The following is a 22,691-nucleotide window of genomic DNA, read 5'->3' as shown; positions in this document are numbered from 1 at the left end:
GTCTCTGTATCAGTGTTAGATAAAGATCTATCGACTTTTCAGCTAAAAATAAAATGACCTTGTTGCAAATGCTGAAAACCTGCTATTAACACAATTTATCTCTGTACTTTTTGTGGAATAATAAAATGCTCCAGGCATCCAAATTCTGTCAAATAGTTGAGCCACGGAATCTTGTGTTTCCCATCAAGGAGGGGACACTCTTTTAAGATTTCCTGGTTCAACAGCTAAGAAAATTTAAATAAATTGAAATCTGTAGATGAAGCGGTGAATGTTGATTTTGTCCTCAGTAAACTGCACTGCAAAATCCTAATGCATTGAAAAGGAGGGGTAGAGTAAGGTACTCATAACCAGCATCTCAAAAATATTTATTCCTCTCAATGGATTGGATGGAGGCAAGTTCCATTTAGATTTCATGACAGAATATTATGTAAAAAATATAGACTGACCAAAATATTGATTAGAAAAATATCACCATCCTATACTTAACCAAAATTAAAACAAACATCGATACAAAATATCACCATCAAACATATCTAAACTTAACAATATTGAACACACAAATATTTAAAAATATATACAATATCAAAATTAACACACTATGAACTAAAATAATATTGCTAAAAATAAAGAAAAACTAATTTTACATTATAAACTCCTTTTTTAACTAAATATATATAAACAAATATGAGAGGGTGATGCAGTGCAGTGCTTACAACAAAAGACTAAGGGCCCCATTAGGACGCCTGCCCACCACCCTAGCAGTGCCGAGACCGGCTGCCAGTGGTACGGCGTTCTCGCAACGTCAATTAGTATGGCGGTGGCATCCCGCATTCACAACATTGTGGCGGGCGGTGCTCACAGCACCGCCCGCCACAATGTGAATGGACATTGAGCATTGGCATGCACAATGTGACAGGCACCGGCGGTGCCTGCTACCTTGTCCATGCCAATGTTGGGGGGTACCATGGCCCTAATTACGATGTCATTCAACCAACATTGTAATGGAAACGGACCATCTGACAAGGAGTCGGCGGCCCCGCTTCCACAATTATTATGCAACCGCCTTCACGGGTTGCAGCACCAGCAGAAAGTATACACTTTTAAAACATCCCTGCACCGTTTGGCATGCACCATGTGATGTTTAGGGTGGGCACCATAAGAGCCCCTCAAACCTCTTAGCGGCGGACCAGAGGGAGGAGGGCCCTGCTAGGGGCACCCAAAGTCACTTTCCGACAGCCTCCCCATGTCAGAAAGGTCAACATGGAAAGGTTGTGGGAAACGGACATAATAATTCCGACCGGTGCCTGAGCAGGCATCACTGCCATTTGGGGATTACCTGTCCTTCCGATGCTCCAACTGGCTCCTTGAGCCCATCAGAAGCAGAGCGAAATTTCCCTGTGGGTTTCCCACCGGCCACCTGTATCTTAATACAGTGGTTGGACGGAAACCTATGATGTCAGGCGGACAGCCTCTGACGAGCTGTCGGATGACTTTCTGCCCAACAACATAATTAGGCCCTATATTGTTTAAGTTATGTATTAGGTGCAGGCTGCTGGGTTTGTAGGGGCATAGGGTGGGAAGTTAATTAAGTAATAATTAATTAGCAACAAATTCTTAATTATTATTAATTATTTATTAATTATGTAAATTGTGTAATAATGATATTTTTTAAGTTAAATTTTAGGTGCGGGCTGCTGGGATTGTAGGGGTAAAGGGAGGGAAGGTAAATAAGTAATAATTAGCAATTGATTATTTAATAACAATTATTTAATTATGTTAATTCTGTTATGATTAATTAATTTAGCTATATATTAAGTGTGGGCTGCTAGGTTTGTGGGGGGTATAGTGTGGGAAGTTAAATAATAAATAAATAATTTGTTTTAATTGATAATTACATTTTACATTTTTATTAATTATGTATATTATTTAATACTTTTTTCTTTTTATATGTATACATTTTTGGGGTTAATTAATGATGTTCATGTTAAGAGTTTTATATTTCTTGGTAAATTAATAGAGTTTTTCTAATATGTTTTATGTTCGAAGTGAAGTACTTTCCCTACTGTTGCAAAGACTGGAGTGGGAATAGTACATTTAACCCCTCAGCATTCCACAGTTTTCCCTACTGCTGCACAGACTGGAGTGGGAATAGTAAATATTAGCCATCTGGAGTCCAACGTTTTCCCTACTGTTGCACATACTGGAGTGGGAATAGTAAGTTTTATCGGTCCTGAAGTCCAATGCTTTCTCTACTGTTGCATAAACTGGACTGGGAACAAAATATTTTACTTCTCCGAAGTCCAACACTTTCACAGTCTGGAGTGGAAACAGTAAATTTAACCCCTCCAACCTCCAACGCTTTCCCAACTGTTGCACAAACTAGAGTGGGAATAGGAAATGTAATCCCTCTTAAGTCCAAAGCTTTCCTCACTGTTGCACAGACTGGACTGGAATTAGTAAATTTAATCGCTCCGAAGTCCAATACTTTCCCGACTTTTGCACAGACGCGAGTGGGAATAGTAAATTTAATCGCTCTGAAGTCCAATGCTTTCCGTACTGTTGCACAGACTGGATTGGAAATAGTAAATCTTACCCCTCCGAAATCCAACGCTTTCCATACAGTTGAACAGACTGGAGTTGGAATAACAAAATGAACACCTCCGAAGTTGAACGCTTTCCCTACTGTTGCACTGACTGGAATGGGAATAGTAAATCATACTCCTCCAAAGGGCAACACTTTTCCTACTGCTGCACAGACTGGAGTGGGAGTAGTAAATCTTACCTTTCCGAAGGCAAATGCTTTCCCTACTGTTGCACAGACTGGAGTGGGAATAGTAAATTTAACCCCTCTGAAAGTCTAAGCTTTCCCTGCTGTTGAATAAACTGGAATAGTAATGGTATATCTATTGTTCCCAGTCTTCAATATTATTCTTAATTTTGTTTAAATAATATATTATTACTATTGTTTGTTTATTTGTTAGGATATATTTTTTATTATTTGTTGATAATTTGTAGAATATTTGTAGATTTATTTTTGATTTTATCGTTTTTTATATTTAATTCATTTGGAAATGTATGTAATGGTTACGGTTGATTTATTAATGTATTATGTTTCATATATCATATATTAAAATATATTTAACTGTTTAAGATTTACTATTTTAAACTATATATATTAAAACATTTCTTTTTATAGGTTTTTAATGATATTAATGTGAAACGATACTTTTTCAATATTTTTGTACTTACCTGAATAAGTATAGGGAAACTATATTTTATAACCTATATTTTTGATACAATATTACTGTATCTCGATATTGTTGTTTTCAATATTGTGTCAGTGATCCCAATCTAAGAATAACAAGATTGGTTAGTTGTATTTTCTACCTAGCAGCACAGATGATAAAGTAAGAGTGCTGGAGAGGATGCAAAGCTCATACATCAAAGTCTCTCCAGAAAGTTCCAAGGTCCAGAGAGGGGCACTGTAAATCCGTTCCAGTTGTGAGAGAAATCCTGGTTAATCTTGATCACAAAAGCTTGTTTTAAAATGTATTAAAAAGGCATGTCTTTTGTGCTCATGGTTGGCCAGAACCTTGTTCTGTGATACTATACAGAGAATATATATATTTGTCAGAATCTTCTTTGTTTTTCTAGCTACTGAAACCAGATAGGCAGGTTTCAAATCAATGTATCCCACCAACATTCTGAAGCCAGTTTCCGAAGTCATTTCTGAGACAATGATGATCATAATTACAGGACTGTGTAGCCTGCTACTTCAATCAGATTATTGCTTCTCTTTTTTCTAGCACCAGCCTGGGAAAATACCTTTGAACAAAGTAAGTACTTTGAACATTGAAATATATTTATGACATTGAGTAGTTGCATTGATGAAGCAAATTCACTGTACATTGTTTCTGGGAGCAGAGGCAGGTAACAGACTATACTATTGAAAAAGGACCCCAGCTAGCCATATGATATGTGTTCCTCATCCCCCTTCTGGACTCCTGTTCGCTGGGCTTTTTTCCTCGCACTCATCTATCAAACAGCATCAGTCACACATTTGAAACTCTCATTTTTATCAGACGAATATTATGGATTATTGGTTCTGCTCTAAAACCTTAGATTTAGACATAGAGGGGCTTATTTACAAGAGGCCTGCGCAGCCGAAGCATCACATATTTTGATGCTCCGGAGACCTCTCAATCATATCTATCTATGAGGCAACGCAAAGCCAACCTGTGTGGCTTTGCATGGCCTCATAGAAATGGAGTAAAGTAAGCTAGCGCAAAGGAAGCGTTCCATGGGCATTGCGGTGGGTGTTCCCATGCAACACCCATGGATTTTGACACTTCCCCATATTTACTAAATCATATAAACCTGGGGCAGTGCTAAAACCTTGTATCTCCCCAGAGCAGGTATATTAAGGAGATATGTTTTCATTTCTCCTAGTTTTTAATTCTTTCCATGTGTGCTGCAGCACACATAGAATGAGGAAATGCCTCCTTGGATTGTTTTTGTGCAGGAAGGTGCCCCTCCCTGCACAAAAACAATCCTGCCGACAATGCATACACCCTTTCACCATGCTGCTCATTTAATAGATTGTGATTCTATACTATTCCAACATACTGCTCAGTGCTACTCAGGCAGTTAATTTTATCAGGCTCACAGTGAATGATGCCCTATGATACTATAGATCTCTTTAAATGATAATCCATTTTTCTTTTGATCTAAATTTCACAGCCAGAGATGAAGGCTTCAAACTGAATAACTTCCGCATGGAATCTACAGCCAGTTTACAAAGTCATATTTTAGAAAAAGTGATCAAAATTGTTGGATTTTGTAGTCTGCTTTATGACTCCTAATACTTCTTCTGTTCCCTTGCTAGCCTCAGCATTAGAAAGCACTGATAAACCAAGTAAGTATTTTAAAATATTTACTGAAATGTATTCATGATTTGAGTAATAAAGTGCTGTACCTACTTACAACCAGTGAGTACATTTAGTGTGCATTCTTTATGGGAGTGGCACGGCCCCAGCTATAGACTGTTAACAGAGCCGCTCAACTACATAGAATCGGATTGTTTCTAATCTCCAGTCAGCACTCAGAAGCGTCCTGACCATCTGTTTCTGTTCTCCCCCAATGGGCAGATTTTTGATTCAGCTCTAAACCCCACTATTTAGTCAAAAAGCTCTTCAAGATAGGATTCTCTCTGCAAACCTACATGTTGGAGGACCTCTGTTCATGTGCTGAACCCAAAAACTACTTATTGTAATACATTTTACAAATACCACTTTGCATCTTTTTTGGTATTTATTTGAAAAACTGTAGCTGAACATTAAATCAGTTATAAAGTATATTTGTTTGAATACAGTAATTTTAAAACCTATCAAAAACAAAGAAAGAGGAAAAGACCTGCTATTATGTTTAATAGAGTAATAACAGACCCTGCTCATTTAAGACATTTGAAAACTGCACTTTCCCAAAATACTGTTCACGCCAAGGCAGGCAATGTATTTAATCAGCATGACTGAGAAAGATGTCCTAAAACTATAACATTTTTTTAAAGGATTTTTGTTACATTACCATTTAGGTCTGTAGACCTCATGACTTCATAGAATCACTGAGCAGGCCTCACAACAACATTTAATTTGGGGTTTGTTTAGATATACAGGTCTTCCACCATTAGAGTTCTAAACCACCAACTGTATCTAAAGATCGCTGCTGGTTTCAGTTGGATCTTTATGAGTTACATTCTCCTACTGCCATGCAAGATCACATTTGATAAAAATATCAATGCTTGGATGACCCCTTATAGCTAACTTCAGCACTTGATTTATTTTTAGGAAATAAGACACAGATGATACATTTTACTTCTGAAAAATGTGTCCCAGGCTTGCTGCAAATTTTCTGTCAGTAAAACGTTTTTGTTTATCATTTTCACATTTGAACGCCATGACTTCCATGGTTGATGCAAATAATAAAAGAAATATGCATCGTAAAGGTGCATCTTCTTATGCTGAAATTCTGGTGACACTATAGGTCTTTTGACTTCTGCTTATATATCTGCCAAGGTAGAGCTGACCAAATGCCTGCCATCGGAAACTGGGCAATTCCTGCAGTTCAAATGAGGAGGTGGAACTATTGAGTATGTGGAACTGTAATGTTGGCCATTTAAGGTAGTTGTTCTGCACCCACATACATTTGCACATGAAGCTTTCTCTCAAAAACACGGAACATTATCCATTGCTCTATCGAGATCTGATAATTCATTTGCACACAACAAGAATAACCCTGCTTCTATGAACGTTTAGTTCTATTTTACAGCAAGGGCAGCAATGCAGAATAGTGGTAGTACCATGCATACAGGTCTGGTCAAGGAAAACAAAGTATTAATAATACAGAGCAATTTCCTTGAAAAGATGAGTGTGTTTTTGTCTTTGCAGAAGATGAAGACTAACTTGAGGTAGAGAACTCCGGATGTAATTATTGCGTATATACTTACACAAAATGATATGAAATAATATGTGTACATTCACCTTGATTTCTAGCAGATCTTCAATAATTCCCACTAATCATCACTATCTAGGCTATCGTTGGTCCATTGCCAAAAGGAAATAATTCTATTTGCATTGCCTTATCAGTGAGACTCAATGCAATCCTAGGATGACTAGACTGGTTAGCCATATTTTGATCTAGCAGCGAAGATGATGAAAGCTTGATGAAGAGAATGCACATCTCATATAACAAAGATTTTATAGATACTCCTAGGGTCCTGAGAACTGCCTTCATGGTCAGTGATGTTTGTGAGAAACATTAGACTTTTTCTGTCGGAGAGATCCATGTTAACTATACTCCCAAAACTGACAAGAAAGTGTCGGGTCTGATGTTCTCATGATTGCCAGAGAGTCATTGTCCCATGGAAGCATGAAGCAGATAGATATCACAGGTTCCAGAGCAATTATGCAAAGTCATTTCTTTGATAAAATCCATCATATTTAGAAAATTTGGTAGCCTGCATTTTGATACAGATTATTACTTCCATTTTTCCTAGCATCACCAATGGAAAACACATTTGAACCACGTAAGTACTTTGAAAGTTGACTAAAAAGTCTTTATGAGGTTGAGAAGTTAAAAGTTGCACATTCTTACATTCACAGAGAAAATTCACTGTGCATTGTTTATGGGAGCAGATGCAGTCCAAAAAGTAGAGTACAGGCCGAGGAGGACAGTATCCAATAAGCTCACTCTTTCTTGTCCCCTTGCTGTTCTCAGATGGAACCCAACCATCTGTTCTTTTCTCTCATTATAGCCAAGGTTACCCATTTACCAGCATTAGTCACATCACCAAGACCCACATTTTTAACATGAGATATTTGCTGATTATTGGTTCTATTCTAAACCCATAGCCTTGGCCATACATTCTCCACAATCAGATTCTCTCTACAAACCTACGCACCGGGATAATTCAATATGTGTGCCTAATCCCCAGGCTTGATATTTTAATATATTTTTACATTTTCCCAATTTAAATGTGCAGCACCTTAAGGAAAACTAGCATTTTGGAAACAACACTCTTTATTCATTTTTTTAAATTAATTGTTTTTAAAAGCAGCTAAATAGTAAAATAAATCCTAAAGTTTTTTGTTTGAAATCAGCGCTTTTAAAACCTTTTTAAAATGAAAAGTAAAAGTGAGATCAGCATTCTGGTATTTTTCAAGATTTAGAATTGACAATTTTCATTTAGGAGATTTTGAATCTACAGTATTTCAGCATACTCCTCAGTGCCAGTCAGGCAGTTCCTTTAATGAGGCTCACAGTGAATAATGCTCCATGATACAATGCAACAAAAAGATATCCTAAAATGACCCTCCATTGTTCTTGTGATCTATATTTCAAAGCCAGAAATGCAGGCTTCAAAAGAATGATTTCCACATGGAATTTACAGCCAGGTTACCCAGTAATTTCTTAGAAAAAGTGATCATAATTGCTGGATATTGTAGCCTGCTTTCTGACTCCCATTATTGTTTCTATTTTCTTGCTAGCATCAACATCAGAAATCACTGATGAACCAAGTAAGAATTTTCAAATATTTGCTGAAATGTCTTACTGATTTGAGTAATAAAGGGTTGTACCCACTTACTTTCAGCGAATAAATTCAGTGTGCACTCTTTATGGAAGGGACACAACCCTAAGTCTAGACTATTGGCAGAGCAGCTCAACTACCTAGAATCTGATTGTTCCTAATCTCCCGTCAACACTCAGAAGCGTCCTGACCATCTGTTTGTGTTCTCCCACCATGGCCAAGCTCATCAATCAGACAGCATCAATCAAGCCTCCAAAACTCACAATTTTAGGACAAGAACCTTTCCTGATTTTTTGATTCAGCTCTAAACGCCATTATTATAGCCTTATAGCCCGCCGTAGCGGGCTATACCGGCTGGTAAAGGCCCGCTGCAGCTTTAAAGGCCCGAGCCGAAGGCGAGGGACTTTAACAACAGCAGCGGGACTTTAAAAGCCGGTATAGCCCTGCTACGAAGGGCTATAAGGCTATTAGAACATTCTGCCACTAGAGGGCAGAATGTTCTAACAAAACGAAGCCTTCAGGGAGCGTAAGGGGATTCAAATCCCCTCATGCTCCCTGATGTCTTTGTTCACAGCCACAGCTGTGAACAAAGACACATTGGAATGTTGGCGCTCCGGGCTTATACCAGCCATTATAAGCCCGGAGCGCTCCATTGTTTTCAATGGAGCTCCCAACATTCCAATGTTCTAATTAGTCATAAAGTTCTTCAAGATAGGATTCTCTCTGCAATCCTACACATTAGAGTACCTTTATTCATTCGCTGAACCCCAAACCACTTATTTTAATACATTGTTTTTCAATTTGAAAGTACACTAACTAAATGAAAATATACAGATTACAAACACCAGTTTGCAGTTTGCATTTTTTTGGTATTTGTTTCAAAAACTGTATCTGAAAATTAAATCAGTTCTAAAGTATATTTGTTTGAATCAGCAATTTTAAATCCTTTGAAAAACAAAGAAAGGGGAAAGGACCTGCTGGTACGTTTTATAGAGTGATAACAGACCCTGTTCATTTCAGACATTTGAAAACTGCATTTTCCTAAGATACTGTTCACGCCCAGGCAGACAATGCATTTAATCAGCAAGACTGAGAAAGATATCCTAAAACTGTAAATTTTTTAAAAGATTTTTGTTACATGGCCATTGAGCTCTGAAGACCTCATGACTATTTAGACAGGCCTCACAACAACATTAAAGTTGGGGTTTGTTTACACAGACAGATCTTCCACCATTAGAACTCTAAACCACAAACTGTATATAGAGATCGCTGCTGGTTTCATTTGGATATTTATGAGTTACATTCTCCTGCCGCCATGCCAGGAGCTCATTCGATAACAATATCAATGCTTGGATGGCCCCTTATAGCTAACTTCAGCACCTGATTTATTTTTGAGAAATAAGATATGGATGATACTTTTTACTTCTGAAAAGCAAAAATGTGTCCCAGACTTTCTACAAATTTTCTGTGAGTAAAATGTTTTTGTTTATCATTTTTCACATTCGAAAACCATGGCTTCCAAGGCTGATGCAAATAATAAAAGAAATATGCATCATAAAGGTGCATCTTCTTATGCTGAAATTCTGGAGACACTTTAGGCCTTGTGACTCCTGCTAATATATCTGCCATGTTAGAGCTGATGAAGTGCCTGCCATCAGAAACTGAGCAGTCCCCGCAGTTCAAATGTGGAGGCGAAACTATTGTGTATGTGGAACTGTAATGTTGTCTATTTAAGGTAGTTGTCCTGCACCCACTTAAATCTGCACATGAAGCTTTCTCTCAAAAACACGAAACATAATCCGTTGCTCTATTGAGATCTGATAATCCATTTGCACACAACAAGAATAACCCTGCTTCTATGAAAGTTTAGTTTTATTTTACAGCCCTAACTTACAGAATTCCAGCAACGCAGAATAGTGGTAGTACTGGTAGTACTTTTTTTTTTTTTAAATATGTTTATTGATTATCATCTTATATCACTCATAAACAGTTCAATCACGAGCTTCCGCTCGCATAAATCGTCTCTAATACACAGTGCTCCTTACACGATCTTAACATTAACCCATGGTTACAATTGAAAGTGCTCACATCTATTGGAGAACCTTGCGGTGTTTCACCCACAATTTGCACCATCGTATTTCCTTAACAAGGCACCATGTGGCAAGGTCAATAATAGGAAGTACATTCGGAAGCTCCGGATCATAATAAAGGAAAGGCACAAAAACATAAAGCCTATAACATGCTACAACCCCTCCTCCCTCCCACCACCCCCCTCCCACAACACCCACGGCATGACTTATTAGCTGGAGACGTAACAGGGCAGTCGGTTCTCTGCTCATAAGAGAATACCCTACGACTGAAAGGTGCACATCAAACTTTCATAACATAGGACAGCTGGTAGTCTAATAGGGGTAGCATCTATTCTCCAACACCGTTCTAAACAGATAATGAGGAGGGCAGGTTTTGCGATTCACTAAGCACCGAATCTACGTCAGTATCAGAGTCTGTCGGTTGCAGGAGTTCCGTTAAGGCTCCCCAGGCACGGGCAGAGTCCATTGCCCTGTCGTTATGAGCTCGGTTAGCCGTTTGCAGTCGAAGAACCGTCTCGCACTTTGCCCACCGAATAAATTTAGCCTTCCACCTCTGCAATCTCGGCCCTCGCTGTGCCTTCCAATTAGCAGTAATTTCCCTTTTGGCCAGGACCAGCCCTAGGTCTATGAATTTACTGGTTAGTTTTGTCTTCGAGGTATGGGGAAACCAGTGTAATAAACATGGACCTATACCAAATTCAATCTTCCTTTCCGTGACATCACAAAGCAGCGTCCACACTTATCGCTAATAAGTCCCGATCCGAGGGCAGTCCCACATCATATGGCGGAAGTCAGCTCCCTCTCTGTTGCAACGGGGGCAGGGTGCCGCTACTGTTTTAAAATAACGTTTAATTTTGTCTGTAGTGAGATAAGCTCTGTGCAAAATACAAAATTGATTCTGTTGGAATCGGGCTTCCCCGGAGCATTTCCAGGGGCGCTAAAGCAATTCATCCCATATTTTGTCAGGAATTTCCCCTTCAATGTCCTCCTCCCAGTGCTGCTTCAACCTTAGAAGGGGGACCAGCTTTTCACAGGTCATCCGTCGATATAAACAAGTAACAGCTTTAATGGTTCCGGCCGCCAGCACCACATCTTGGCAAGCCATTGATGTCTTAGGTTCAGACAGCCCTCCTTTCCATTGTCACTGGATAGCCGACACTAAGGCCGCATGCAGCAGATAATCCCCGCGAGGGAGATCAAAACGCTCACTAATGGCCTCATAAGGCAACAGAACGTTATCTTCGTACAAATCTCCCACAGCTGTCAATCCCGAATCGCGCCATCCAGTAAGCACCGACCAGTTGCCCCCATGAGGCAACTGCTGGCACATTAACAACGGGATCTCTGGAGCATACGGGCAGGTGATCCGCGCCCTCTGTTGACTCCTATTCCAGCACAATTGAAAAGTCTGCACGTCACCAGGGAGACCCCCAAGGTGAAGCGGCTGTTGTAAAATAATCCTAGATAGCACGTAGGCAGAAATCCGCCCCCGCAGCATCTCCCACTCCCCGAAACTCTCGAGCCACCGCCTGAGTCAACCATTGCAGCTGGGCCGCCAAATAATAGGACTCCAAGTCCGGAACTGCTAGGCCTCCCTCCGCCCGCGGGCGCATCAAAGTGTGCAAAGCTACCCGACGTCTGCCAGCAAGCCAGAGAAACCCCGTTATCATCTGTTGGAGCCTCTTAAAAGTCGATGCAGGGAGCCAAACAGGAAGCATCCGAAAATTATATAGCAGCCTGGGGAGTGCTACCATCTTGAGGAGGGCCACCCGCCCTTTTAGGGACAGCGGCAACGAATGCCAAAAGTCCATACTGCCTTGAAGACCTCGTGTAGCTCTGCAAGTATTACCACCAGATCGTTCCGTTCATGGTAGATACGTGTCCCCAGATATGTTATACAGGTATATTCCCATTGTGCCTCCTCCATATATCGAGGACACTCAACTGTCTTGGAGGTGGGGAACAGGCACGATTTTAACCAATTCACTTTCAGACCTGCCATTTCTTGGATATGTCGAAGTAGGCGCTTAGCTCCCAGCAAATCCCCCTGGGTGTCGGCTAGGAACAGGAGGAGGTCGTCCGCGTAAAGCGCTATATAATGAGTATCGTCGTGCACCTGGAGTCCCCTGAACCATCTCCCCATTCGGGCCTGGGCCGCCAACAGCTCTATGGCCAGTGCAAACAACAGCGGGGATAGAGGACACCCCTGGCGAGTCTCCCTACCCACCGCACAGGGAGGCGATATCAGGCCTCCTGACTTAGTTCTAGCCGTGGAATCCCTATATAGCAAAGCCGTCCAAGCCACAAAGCGCTCCCCCAATCCAAAGGCACGCAGTACCTGAAATAAATAAGGCCACTCCAGACTGTCAAAGGCCTTTCCGATATCAACCGAGAATATGGCAGCAGTATGCGATGAGTACGCATCGGCCTCCAAAACACGGAGCAGGCGACGAACATTGCCCGCTGTATTTCGTTTGGGTATAAACCCCGCCTGGTCCACATGTATTAGGCGGGCCATATAAGGCAGGAGGCGAGTGGCTAGCATCCGACTTAAGATGGATAGTGGACGGTAGGCAGTCCTGTCAGAGGGAGGCTTCCCAGGCTTCAACAGCGGTATGATAAGCGCCTCACGCGTCGTGGCAGGAAGCCGGCCCATCCTCCGTGAATCATTGTAGAGGGCCACTAACCTAGGGGCCAACAACTCGACATAAGACGCATAAAATTCTATCGGCAAACCATCCACCCCTGGAGTCTTCATCTGCTCCATATGTTTGATTGCACCTCTTACTTCCCACAGTGTGACGTCTTGACCCAACAGATCTGCTTCGGCTATGACAAGGGCCGGCAATTCCGCCTCAGCTAAGAACCCCCCCAGACGATCCTCATCCAAGGAGACTGTACTGGAGTAAAGCCCCTCATAGTAGTCAGAAAAAAGGTGATTAATGCCCTGCTGGGTGTGACACATACCCCCACTGGATCGCAGATTGCCAATATAGGGGTCGCCTGTTTCATGGGATTCGCGAGCCACGCCAGCAATGCGCCAGATTTGTCGCGTTCTGCGTGGGCACGTATCAAATACTTCTTGTAATCGTAACATCGCAACTTCTCAACCCCCACTGCTACTGCCTCCCGGGCCGACAACATGTCCTCCTGCCCCTCTGGATGTTCTGGGCGAGCACACTCCAAGTCGCGCAAGCGCTGGTCCGCGGTGTCTATTTCCTGAAGGAGAACTTTCCGTACCCCAATCGTATGGGCGATGCAGAGATCCCTCACCACCACTTTAAAAGCGTCCCACTCCACTGTCAGTGAGGAGGCAGTACCTGTGTTCTCCTGAAAGTACTGGGTCATCCCATTTCCTATCACCTCCCGGAAGACTGGGTCCTCCAGTAGTTCCGGATTTTATCGCCATGTCAGGATCGCTGGGCGCTGTGGGGCCCAACGAAGCCTCAGCAACAGGGGATTATGATCCGAGATCGTTCTGGTCAGGTATTCACTGTGCTGAACCGCCGTGTGTATATCAGGGGAGCAAAGTATCGCATCTAATCTAACGTGCAACTCATGGAGTGTAGAGAAAAAGGAGTAGTCTCTCTCATGTGGGTGATGCTCCCTCCAGGTGTCCAACAACCCCCAATTCGACTGCCATGTACCTCAAGCCCTAGCGATCTTAGTAATTGGCGCTGTCGGAAGCGGGGGGTGGGACCTGTCAAGAGCGACATCTGTTATGGAATTAAAGTCACCCCCCAGCATGATTGGGCCAGACAAGTAGGACGCCAGCTTCCGGGACAATAAAGTAAAAAGGCCTGCTGCTCAGTATTCGGAGCATAAATACTGCCCAGTGTAATGTCCCTCCCATCAAGCCTACTCTGTACTAGTACATAACACCCTTCTGGATCAACAATGTGCTGCACCGGTTGAAAGGGGACCCCAGCTCTAATCCACACCAAGACTCCTCGCGCAAATGCAGAATACGAGGTATGATAAACCTGACCCCTCCATCTGCGCTGCAGTGCAAGACCCTCTGAGCCTGTGATATGTGTTTCCTGAAGGAACGCTACCTGTTTCCCCCTCCGCACCAGGTATATATGGATCTTATGCCGATGGCTCATGGTGTGCAAGCCCCTAACGTTCCACGTTATGCACTTTAAATCGTTCAGTGACCCCTTGGTATATGATATGTCCAGCGCCCCATCAATAAAGCACAATCGTCATGCCAGAGACCCTGTTGAACATTCCCCAACTCCCAAGCCCCCCTCCCAAGGACAGTTACCTTAAAACTAGTGTCCATCCAAACAAGAAAACAAAAACTAACACCTAAGCAAAGTCCTCCAACTACTTCAGAGGCAAGGGTGAACTCAGCTGTTACCACCGGGAGTCTCGCACTACTAGTAGTAGAATTGTCTGAGTCACTATCCGCAGACTCCTCGGCAGAGCCCCCCCACCTGCCGGCGGAGGTGGACTGGTGGATCCCGACACAGATTCCACTGCCCTTAGAGCGGCTGCCTGCTCCAGCTCAGCCTGCACCGTGGAGGGCCTCGTCCGGGCCCCCCGACGTAGCCACCGCGACCCATGCCTGCCGGCCAAGCCACCTCGGGCGCGGATCTCTCGTGCCTGGCCGTGGCTGTCAGACCACCTTTATACTTCTCCAGCCAGTCCCAGGCCTCCGCAGGAGAGTAAAAAAAATGGGATGTATTATCGACAGCAATTCGTAGCCGTGCTGGAAACAAGAGGGAATACTGCAAGTTCTCCTTCCTCAACTCCTTTTTGACCTCCAAGTAAGAAGCTCGCCTCCGCTGGACCTCCAGGGTATAATCCAGAAACAGCGTGACTCTCCTGTTATCCACAGTGAAGGGGCCCGCCGTTCTCTCCCTTTGAAGCAGTAGATCCCGGTCACGATAATGTAGGAGGCGAGCAATCACTGGCCTCGGTGGTCTGCCCGGCCCGAGTGGCCTAGCCGGGACCCTATGGGCTCGCTCCAAAGTGTAGAAGACAGACAGGCCCTCTGGGGCCAACACAGTTTTAAGCCAGGTCTCTAAGTACGCCACCATGTCAGCCCCCTCCACTCCTTCCGGCAGCCCAACCACGCGGATGTTGTTCCTCCGATTTCTGCCTTCCGCATCGTCAGCTCTGCGTTCCAGGGAGTTCATCCTCTCCGTGAGAGCATGCAGCTGGTGGGCCGAATCTTTGTGGGCCGGGAGCAATTCCGTTATGCTGGTTTCGGCATCCTTGACCCTCCCTGCTAGCTTCTTATGTTCATCGCGAAGGAGGCCCAGCCCAACTGCCACCATACTAATGTCCTGGTGGAGGGTGGCTTTAAAGTCTGTTATGGCTGCTAGGATTTCTTTAAGCTGTCGTTGGATAGGGTCACCAGTGGCCATCTGCGACAAGTCAGTCGCTCCGTCCTCAGGGTCCTAGCCCGTACCGGCGTTCCTGGCTTTAGGCTTACCCATGGCAGTGAACCAGGCTCAATCAAAGGCGCCCCCGGCCTTCAGGCCGAAAGTCACTGGGCCGGAAAGGCCCTGCTACTCCAATCTCTGCTCAACACTCAGCGTCAGCAATGAGGCCCCAGCGACAAGTGTCCACAGGCTCCCTCACGTCTTCCCAACCTGCGCGCCACACCTTCCGATCTCAGAGGAGGCAGCCTCACACTGTCCGCAGTCCACAGCCAGGCCGCACAGGGCTTCGTCCTGCATCCAGGCCCAGTAAAGCGTAATAACACAGGAAGCGCTGAATCAGGACAATTTCGGCACCAGCACCTCTGTATCCATTAGATCCGCAGCCCTAGAGAAATGCACACCAGCCTGTGGGGGCCTCGCCGCCAGACCCATACACCAGCGGTAGTCATCCAAAGCCCATGAAGGTCCAAAATGGCGGAATTCCCACGTGGGCCCCAGCAGGCACCGGCTTGCGGTCACCAGCCCACCCGCGGTGTGATCAGCCAGCACCCACCACCAGGATAGCACTTGATCGTCGATCAGCTAGCACTGCGTTCAGGCCATCCGGTTCACCAGTTGCGTCGCGCCGCCCCTCCAGCAACACCTGCACAGGGCCGATGATCCCAACGCTCCTCCACGATGTGCCCACCTTCACTGGGCAGTCACCAGCATGAGTGCGGTAATGAACTCAGGGAAGGTCCGCCGCTCCCCCGCCAGGCAGGCCGCCCCAGCGTCCCCTCCGCTGCACCTCAGGCCCAGCAGACAGCCTGCGACCGGGGAGCCGCGTAATCGGGCAGCCGTCCCCGCGCTCCACAAGAGGTCACCGCCAGAGCCCCTCACTCCCGGGGAACCAAAGACTGCTGCCTCTGCGTCCACATCACAGCGTCCGCAGAAAGGATCGCCCGAACGACGCCAGGGATCAGGGCCGAGATCTGACAGGCAGTCAGGTGTAGCGCCGCAGCCTCAGTCAGCTTTCGTTACAGGATTAGTGTGCGGTCGGTGCAGAGCTCCTTGCTCACGCGTCCGCCATGAGTCCCAGGCAAACCACGCCCCCAGTACTGGTAGTACCATGCATGCAGTTCTGGTCAAGAAAATCAAAGTAATAAAGATACAGAGCAATTTCCTTGAAAAGATGAGTGTGTTTTTGTCTTTGCAGAAGATGAAGACTAACTTGAGGTAGAGAACTCTGGATATAATTAACTGCGTATATACTTACAAGAAATGATGTAAAATAATATCTGTACATTCAACTTAATTTCCAGCAGATTTTGAATAATTCACACTAATCATCGCTATCTAGGCTAGCGTTGGTTCATTGCCAAAAGGAAATAATTCTATTTGCATTGCCTTATCAGTGCAACTCAATGCATTCCTAGGATGAATAGATTGGTTAGCCATATTTTGACCTAGCAGCCAAGATGATGAAAGCTTGATGAAGACAAATGCACATCTCATATAAAAAAGTTTGTAGAGATACTCCTAGGGTCCTGAGAACTGCCTTCATGGTCTGTGATGTTTGTGAGAAACATTAGTCTTTTTCTGTTGGAGAGATCCATGTTAACTATGCTCCCAATTGTTTTTTTAAACTGATTTGAAAGTGTCGGGTCTGATGTTCTCATGATTGCCAGAGAGCCATTGTACAGTGGAATCATAAAGCAGATAGATATCACAGGTTCCAGAGGAATTATGCAAAGTAATTTCTTTGATAAAATCTATCATATTTATAAGATTTGGTAGGCTGCATTTTGATTGAGATTATTACTTCCATTTTTCCTAGCATCACCAACGGAAAAAATACTTGAACCAAGTAAGTACTTTGAACGTTGACTAAAAAGTCTTTATGAGATTTAGAAGTTAAAAGTTGCACATTCTTACATTCATGGAGACCATTCACTGTGCATTGTTTATGGGAGCAGATGCAGTTCAAAAAGTAGAGTACGGGCCGAGGAGGACAGTATCCTATCAGCTCACTCTTTCTTGTCCCCTTGCTGTTCTCAGATGGAACCCAACTATCTGTTCACTTCTCTCATTATAGCCATGGTTACCCATTTACCAGCATTAATCACATCACCAAAAACCACATTTTTAACATGAGATATTTGCTGATTATTGGTTCTATTCTAAACCCATAGCCTTGGCCATACATTCTCCACAATCAGATTCTCTCTTGAAACCTATGCACTAGGATAATTCAATATGTGTGCCTAATCCCCAGACTACATATTTTAATACATTATTACATTTTCCCAATTTAAATGTGCAGCACCTTAAGGAAAACTTGCACATTGGAAACAAGCACTCTTTATTTATTTTTTTAATTAATTATTTTTAAAAGCAGCTAAATAGTAAAACAAATCATAAAGATTTTTGTTTGAAAACAGCATTTTTAAAACCTTTATAAAATGAAAAGTAAAACTGAGATCAGCCTTCTGGTATTTTTCAAGATTAAGAATTGACACTGTTCATTTAAGAGATTTTGAATCTACAATATTTCAACATAATCTTCAGTGCCAGTCATGCAGTTCCTTTAATCAGGCTCACAGTGAATAATGCTCAATGATAATATACAACACATAGATATTTTTATATGACCATCAATTGTTCTTCTGATGTACATTTCAAAGCCAGAACTGCAGGCTTCAAAAGAATGATTTCCACATGGAATCCACAGCTAGTTTGACCAGTCATTTCGTAGAAAAAAGTTATTGTATTTGCTGGATATTGTAGCCTGCTTTCTGACTCCCATTATTGTTTTTGTTTTCTTGCTAGCATTAATATCAGATATCACAGATGAACCAAGTAAGTACTTTCAAATATTTGCTGAAATGATTTGAGTAATAAAGGGTTGTACCCACTTACTTTCAGCAAATAAATTCAGTGTGCACTCTTTATGGGAGGGGCACACCCCTAAGTCTGGACTATTGGCAGAGCAGCTCAACTACCTAGAATCTGATTGTTCCTAATCTCCAGTCAACACTCAGAAGTGGCCTGACCATCTGTTTGTGTTCTCCCCCCATGGCTAAGCTCATCTATCAGACAGCATCAATCAAGCCTCCAAAACGAACAATTTTAGGACAAGAATCTTTCCTGATTTTTTTATTCCACTCTAAACGCCTTTATTTAGTCATAAAGCTCTTCAAGATAGTATTCTCTCTGCAATCCTACACATTAGAGTACATTTATTCATTCGCTGAACCCCAAACCACTTATTCTAATACATTTTTTTTCAATTTGAAAGCACACTAACTAAAATAAAATATACAGATTACAAACACAAGTTTGCATTTTTTGGGTATTTGTTTAAAAAACTGTAGCTGGAAACTGAATCAGTTCTAAAGTAAATTTGTTTGAAATCAGCTATTTTAAAACCTTTTAAAAAACAGAGAAAGGGGAAATTACCTGCTGGTATGTATTATAAAGTGATAACAGACCCTGATCATTTAAGACATTTGAAAACTGCACTTTCCCAAGATACTGTTCAGGTCCAGCCAGGCAATGTATTTAATCAGCATGACCGAGAAGGATGTCCTAAAATCAGTAACATTTTGTAAAGGATTTTTGTTACATTACCATTGAGTTATGAAGACCTCAGGAATAATCAGAGAATCACTGAGCAGGTCTCACAACAACATACATTTGGGGTTTGTTTAGACAGACAGGTCTTCCACCATTAGAACTCTAAATCACTAACTGTATCTAGAGAACGCTCCTGCTTTCATTTGGATATTTATGAGTTACATTCTCCTGCCACCATGCCAGGAGCACATTCGATAAAAATATCAATGCTTGGATGACCCCTTATAGCTAACTTCAGAGCTTGATTCGTTTTTGAGAAATAAGATACAGATGATACTTTCTACTTCTGAAAAGCAAAAATGTGTCCCAGACTTTCTACAAATGTTTTGACAGTAAAAAGATTTGTTTATAATTTTTTACATTCGCACGCCGTAACTTCCAGTGCTGATGCAAATAATAAAATAAATATGCATCATAAAGGTGCATCTTCTTATGCTGAAATTCTGGTGACACTTTAGGTATTTTGACTTCTGCTGATAGATCTGCCAAGGTAGAGCTGACCAAGAACCTGCCACTTAGACACTGAGCAGTTGCTACTGTTCAAATGAGGAGGCAGAACTATCGTGTATTTGGACCCGTATTGTTGGCCATTTAAGGTAGTTGTCCTGCACCCACATAGATCTGCATAAGCAGCTTTCTCTCTAAAACATGGAACATTATTTTTTGCTCTATTGAGATATGATACTCCATTTGCACATACCAAGTCTATCCCTGCTTCTATGAAAGTTTAGTTCTATTTTACAGCACTAACTTACAGAATAGCAGCAACACAGAATAGTGGTAGTACCATGCATGCAGTTCTGGTCAAGGAAAACAAAGTAATAAAGATACAGAGTCATTTCCTTGAAAAGATGAGTGTTTTTGTCTCTGTAGAAGATGAAGATTAACTTGTGGTGGAGAAATCTGGATATAATTATCTGTGTGTACACTTACACAAAATGAGGTATAATAATATCTGGTAGATTCAACTTGAGTTCCAACTGATCTTATATAATTCATACTAATAATCGCTATCTAGGCTAGCATTGGTTCATTGCCAAAAGGAAATAGTTCTATTTGCATTGCCCTGTCAGAGAGACTCAATGCAATACTAGGATGACAAGATTGGTTAGCCATGTTTCGACCTAGCAGCCAAGCTGAGGAAAAGTTGATGAAGAGAATGCCCCACGCATACAATAAAGTTTCTACAGAGAATCCTAGGGTCATAATAACTGTCCTCAAGTTCAGTAAGGATGAGAGCCATTGTCCCGTGAAAGCATACAGCAGATAGATATCACAGGTTCCAGAGCAAATATGCAAAGTCATTTCTTTGATAAAATCTATCATATTTATGGGATTTGGTAGCCTGCATTTTGACTCAGATTATTGCTTCCATTTTCCTAGCATCACCAACGGATAACACACTTGAACCAAGTGAGTACTTTGAATATTGATTAAACAGTCTTTACGATGTTGAGAAGTTAAGAGTTGCACATTCTTACATTCATGGAGAAAATTCACTGTGCACTGTTTATGGGAGCAAATGCAGGCAGAGAAAGTACACTATAGACCAAGGAGGACAGTATCCTATAAGCTCACAGTTTCTTGTTCCCCTGCTGTTCTTAGATGGAACCGAACCATCTGTTTGCTTCTCTCATTATAGCCACGGTCACCCATTTATCAGCATTAGTCACATCACGAAAACTCACATTTTTAGCAAGAAATATTTCCTGATTCTTGGTTCTATTCCAAACCCATAGCCTTGGCCATTTATTCTCCACAATCAGATTCTCTCTAGAAACCTACGCTCCGGGATAATTCAATATGTGTGCCTAGTCCCCAGGCTAGTTTTTTTAAGACATTTTAAAATTTTCCCAATTTAAATGCGCAGCACCTTAAGGAAAACTTGCATTTTGGAAACAACACTCTTTATTCATTTTTTTTAATTCATTTTTTTTAAAGCAGCTAAATAGTAAAATAAATCCTAAAGTTTTTTGTTTGAAATCAGCACTTTTAAAACCTCTTTAAAATGAAAAGTAAAAGTGAGATCAGCATTCTGGTATTTTTCAAGATTTAGAATTGACAATTTTCATTTAGGAGATTTTGAATCTACAGTATTTCAGCATACTCTTCAGTGCCTGTCAGGCAGTTCCTTTAATCAGACTCACAGTGAATAATGCTCCATGATACTATACAACAAAGAGATATCCTAAAATGACCATCCATTGTTCTTGTGATCTACATTTCAAAGCCAGAAATGCAGGCTTCAAAAGAATGATTTCCACATGGAATTTACAGCCAGGATACCCAGTCATTTCTTAGAAAAAGTGATCATAATTGCTGCCTATTGTAGCCTGCTTTCTGACTCCCATTATTGTTTCTATTTTCTTGCTAGCATCAACATCAGAAATCAATGATGATCCAAGTAAGTATTTTCAAATATTTGCTGAAATATCTTAATGATTTGAGAAATAAAGAGTTGTACCCACGTACTTTCAGGGAGTAACATCAGTGTGCACTCTTTATGGGAGGTGCACAACACCAAGTCTAGACTATTGGCAGAGAAGCTCAACTACCTAGAATCTGATTGTTCCTAATTTCCAGTCAAGACTTAGAAGCAGCCTGACAATCTGTTTCTGTTCCCTCCCCATGGCCAAGCTCATCTATCAGACAGCAACAATTAAGCCTCAAAAACTCACAATTTTAGGACAAGAACCTTTCCTGATTTTTTGATTCAGCTCTAAATCACTTTATTTAGTTATAAAGCTCTTCAAGATAGGATTCTCTCTGCAAGCCCACACGTTAGAGTACCTTTATTCATTTGCTGAACCCCAGACCACTTATTTTAATACGGTTTTTCAATTTTAAAGTACACTAACTAAATGAAAATGTACATTTTACAAACACCAGTTTGCATCTTTTTTGGTATCTGTTTAAAAAACTGTAACTGAAAATTAAATCAGTTCTAAAGTATATTTGTTTGAATTCAGCAATTTTAAAACCTTTGAAAAACAGAGAAAGGGGAAAGGACCTGCTGGTATGTTTTATAGAGTGATAATAGACCATGCTCATTTCAGACATTTGAAAACTGTATTTTCCCAAGATACTGTTCAGGCACAGGCAGGCAATGTATTTAATCAGCATGACTGAGAAGGATATCCTAAAACTGTAAATTTTTTTAAGGATTTTTGTTACATTACCATTGAGCTCTGAAGACCTCATAACTATTCAGACAATCACTGAGTAGGCCTCACAACAACATTAAATTTGGGGTTCGTTTAGACAGACAGGTCTTCCACCATTAGAACTCTAAACCACCAACTGAATATAGAGATCGCTGCTGGTTTCATTTAGATCTTTATGAGTTACTTTCTCCTGCCACCATTCCAGGAGCTCATTCGATAAAAATATCAATGCTTGGATGGCCCCTTATAAGTAAATTCAGCACCTGATTTATTTTTGAGAAATACGATATGGATGATACGTTTTACTTCTGAAAAGCAAAAATGTGTCCCAGACTTTCTACAATTT

The 22,691-nt window shown here is 41.9% G+C and overlaps 1 protein-coding gene across 4 annotated transcripts in view; it reads left to right on the top strand.

The window, feature by feature from the left end:
- Positions 1–22,691, top strand: part of LOC146812806 (alpha-2-macroglobulin-like protein 1) — a 468,691-nt gene that overhangs the window by 402,667 nt on the left and 43,333 nt on the right. For 2 of the 4 annotated variants that reach the window (XM_085619914.1, XM_085619913.1), the window contains exons 38-45: positions 3,807–3,836; positions 4,886–4,915; positions 7,052–7,081; positions 8,043–8,072; positions 17,383–17,412; positions 18,375–18,404; positions 20,565–20,594; positions 21,556–21,585. In XM_085619914.1, coding sequence (XP_085476040.1) covers positions 3,807–3,836; positions 4,886–4,915; positions 7,052–7,081; positions 8,043–8,072; positions 17,383–17,412; positions 18,375–18,404; positions 20,565–20,594; positions 21,556–21,585 — 240 coding nt within the window. The remainder of the gene's footprint in view (positions 1–3,806; positions 3,837–4,885; positions 4,916–7,051; positions 7,082–8,042; positions 8,073–17,382; positions 17,413–18,374; positions 18,405–20,564; positions 20,595–21,555; positions 21,586–22,691) is intronic. The other 2 variants (XM_085619916.1, XM_085619915.1) reach the window with 2 other exon arrangements.

Source organism: Triturus cristatus, chromosome 7 (assembly GCF_964204655.1).
Source record: "Triturus cristatus chromosome 7, aTriCri1.1, whole genome shotgun sequence".
Lineage (NCBI taxonomy): Eukaryota > Metazoa > Chordata > Amphibia > Caudata > Salamandridae > Triturus > Triturus cristatus.
Note: the sequence above shows the minus strand (reverse complement) of the source record. Positions and strands in the feature narration are given on the sequence as shown.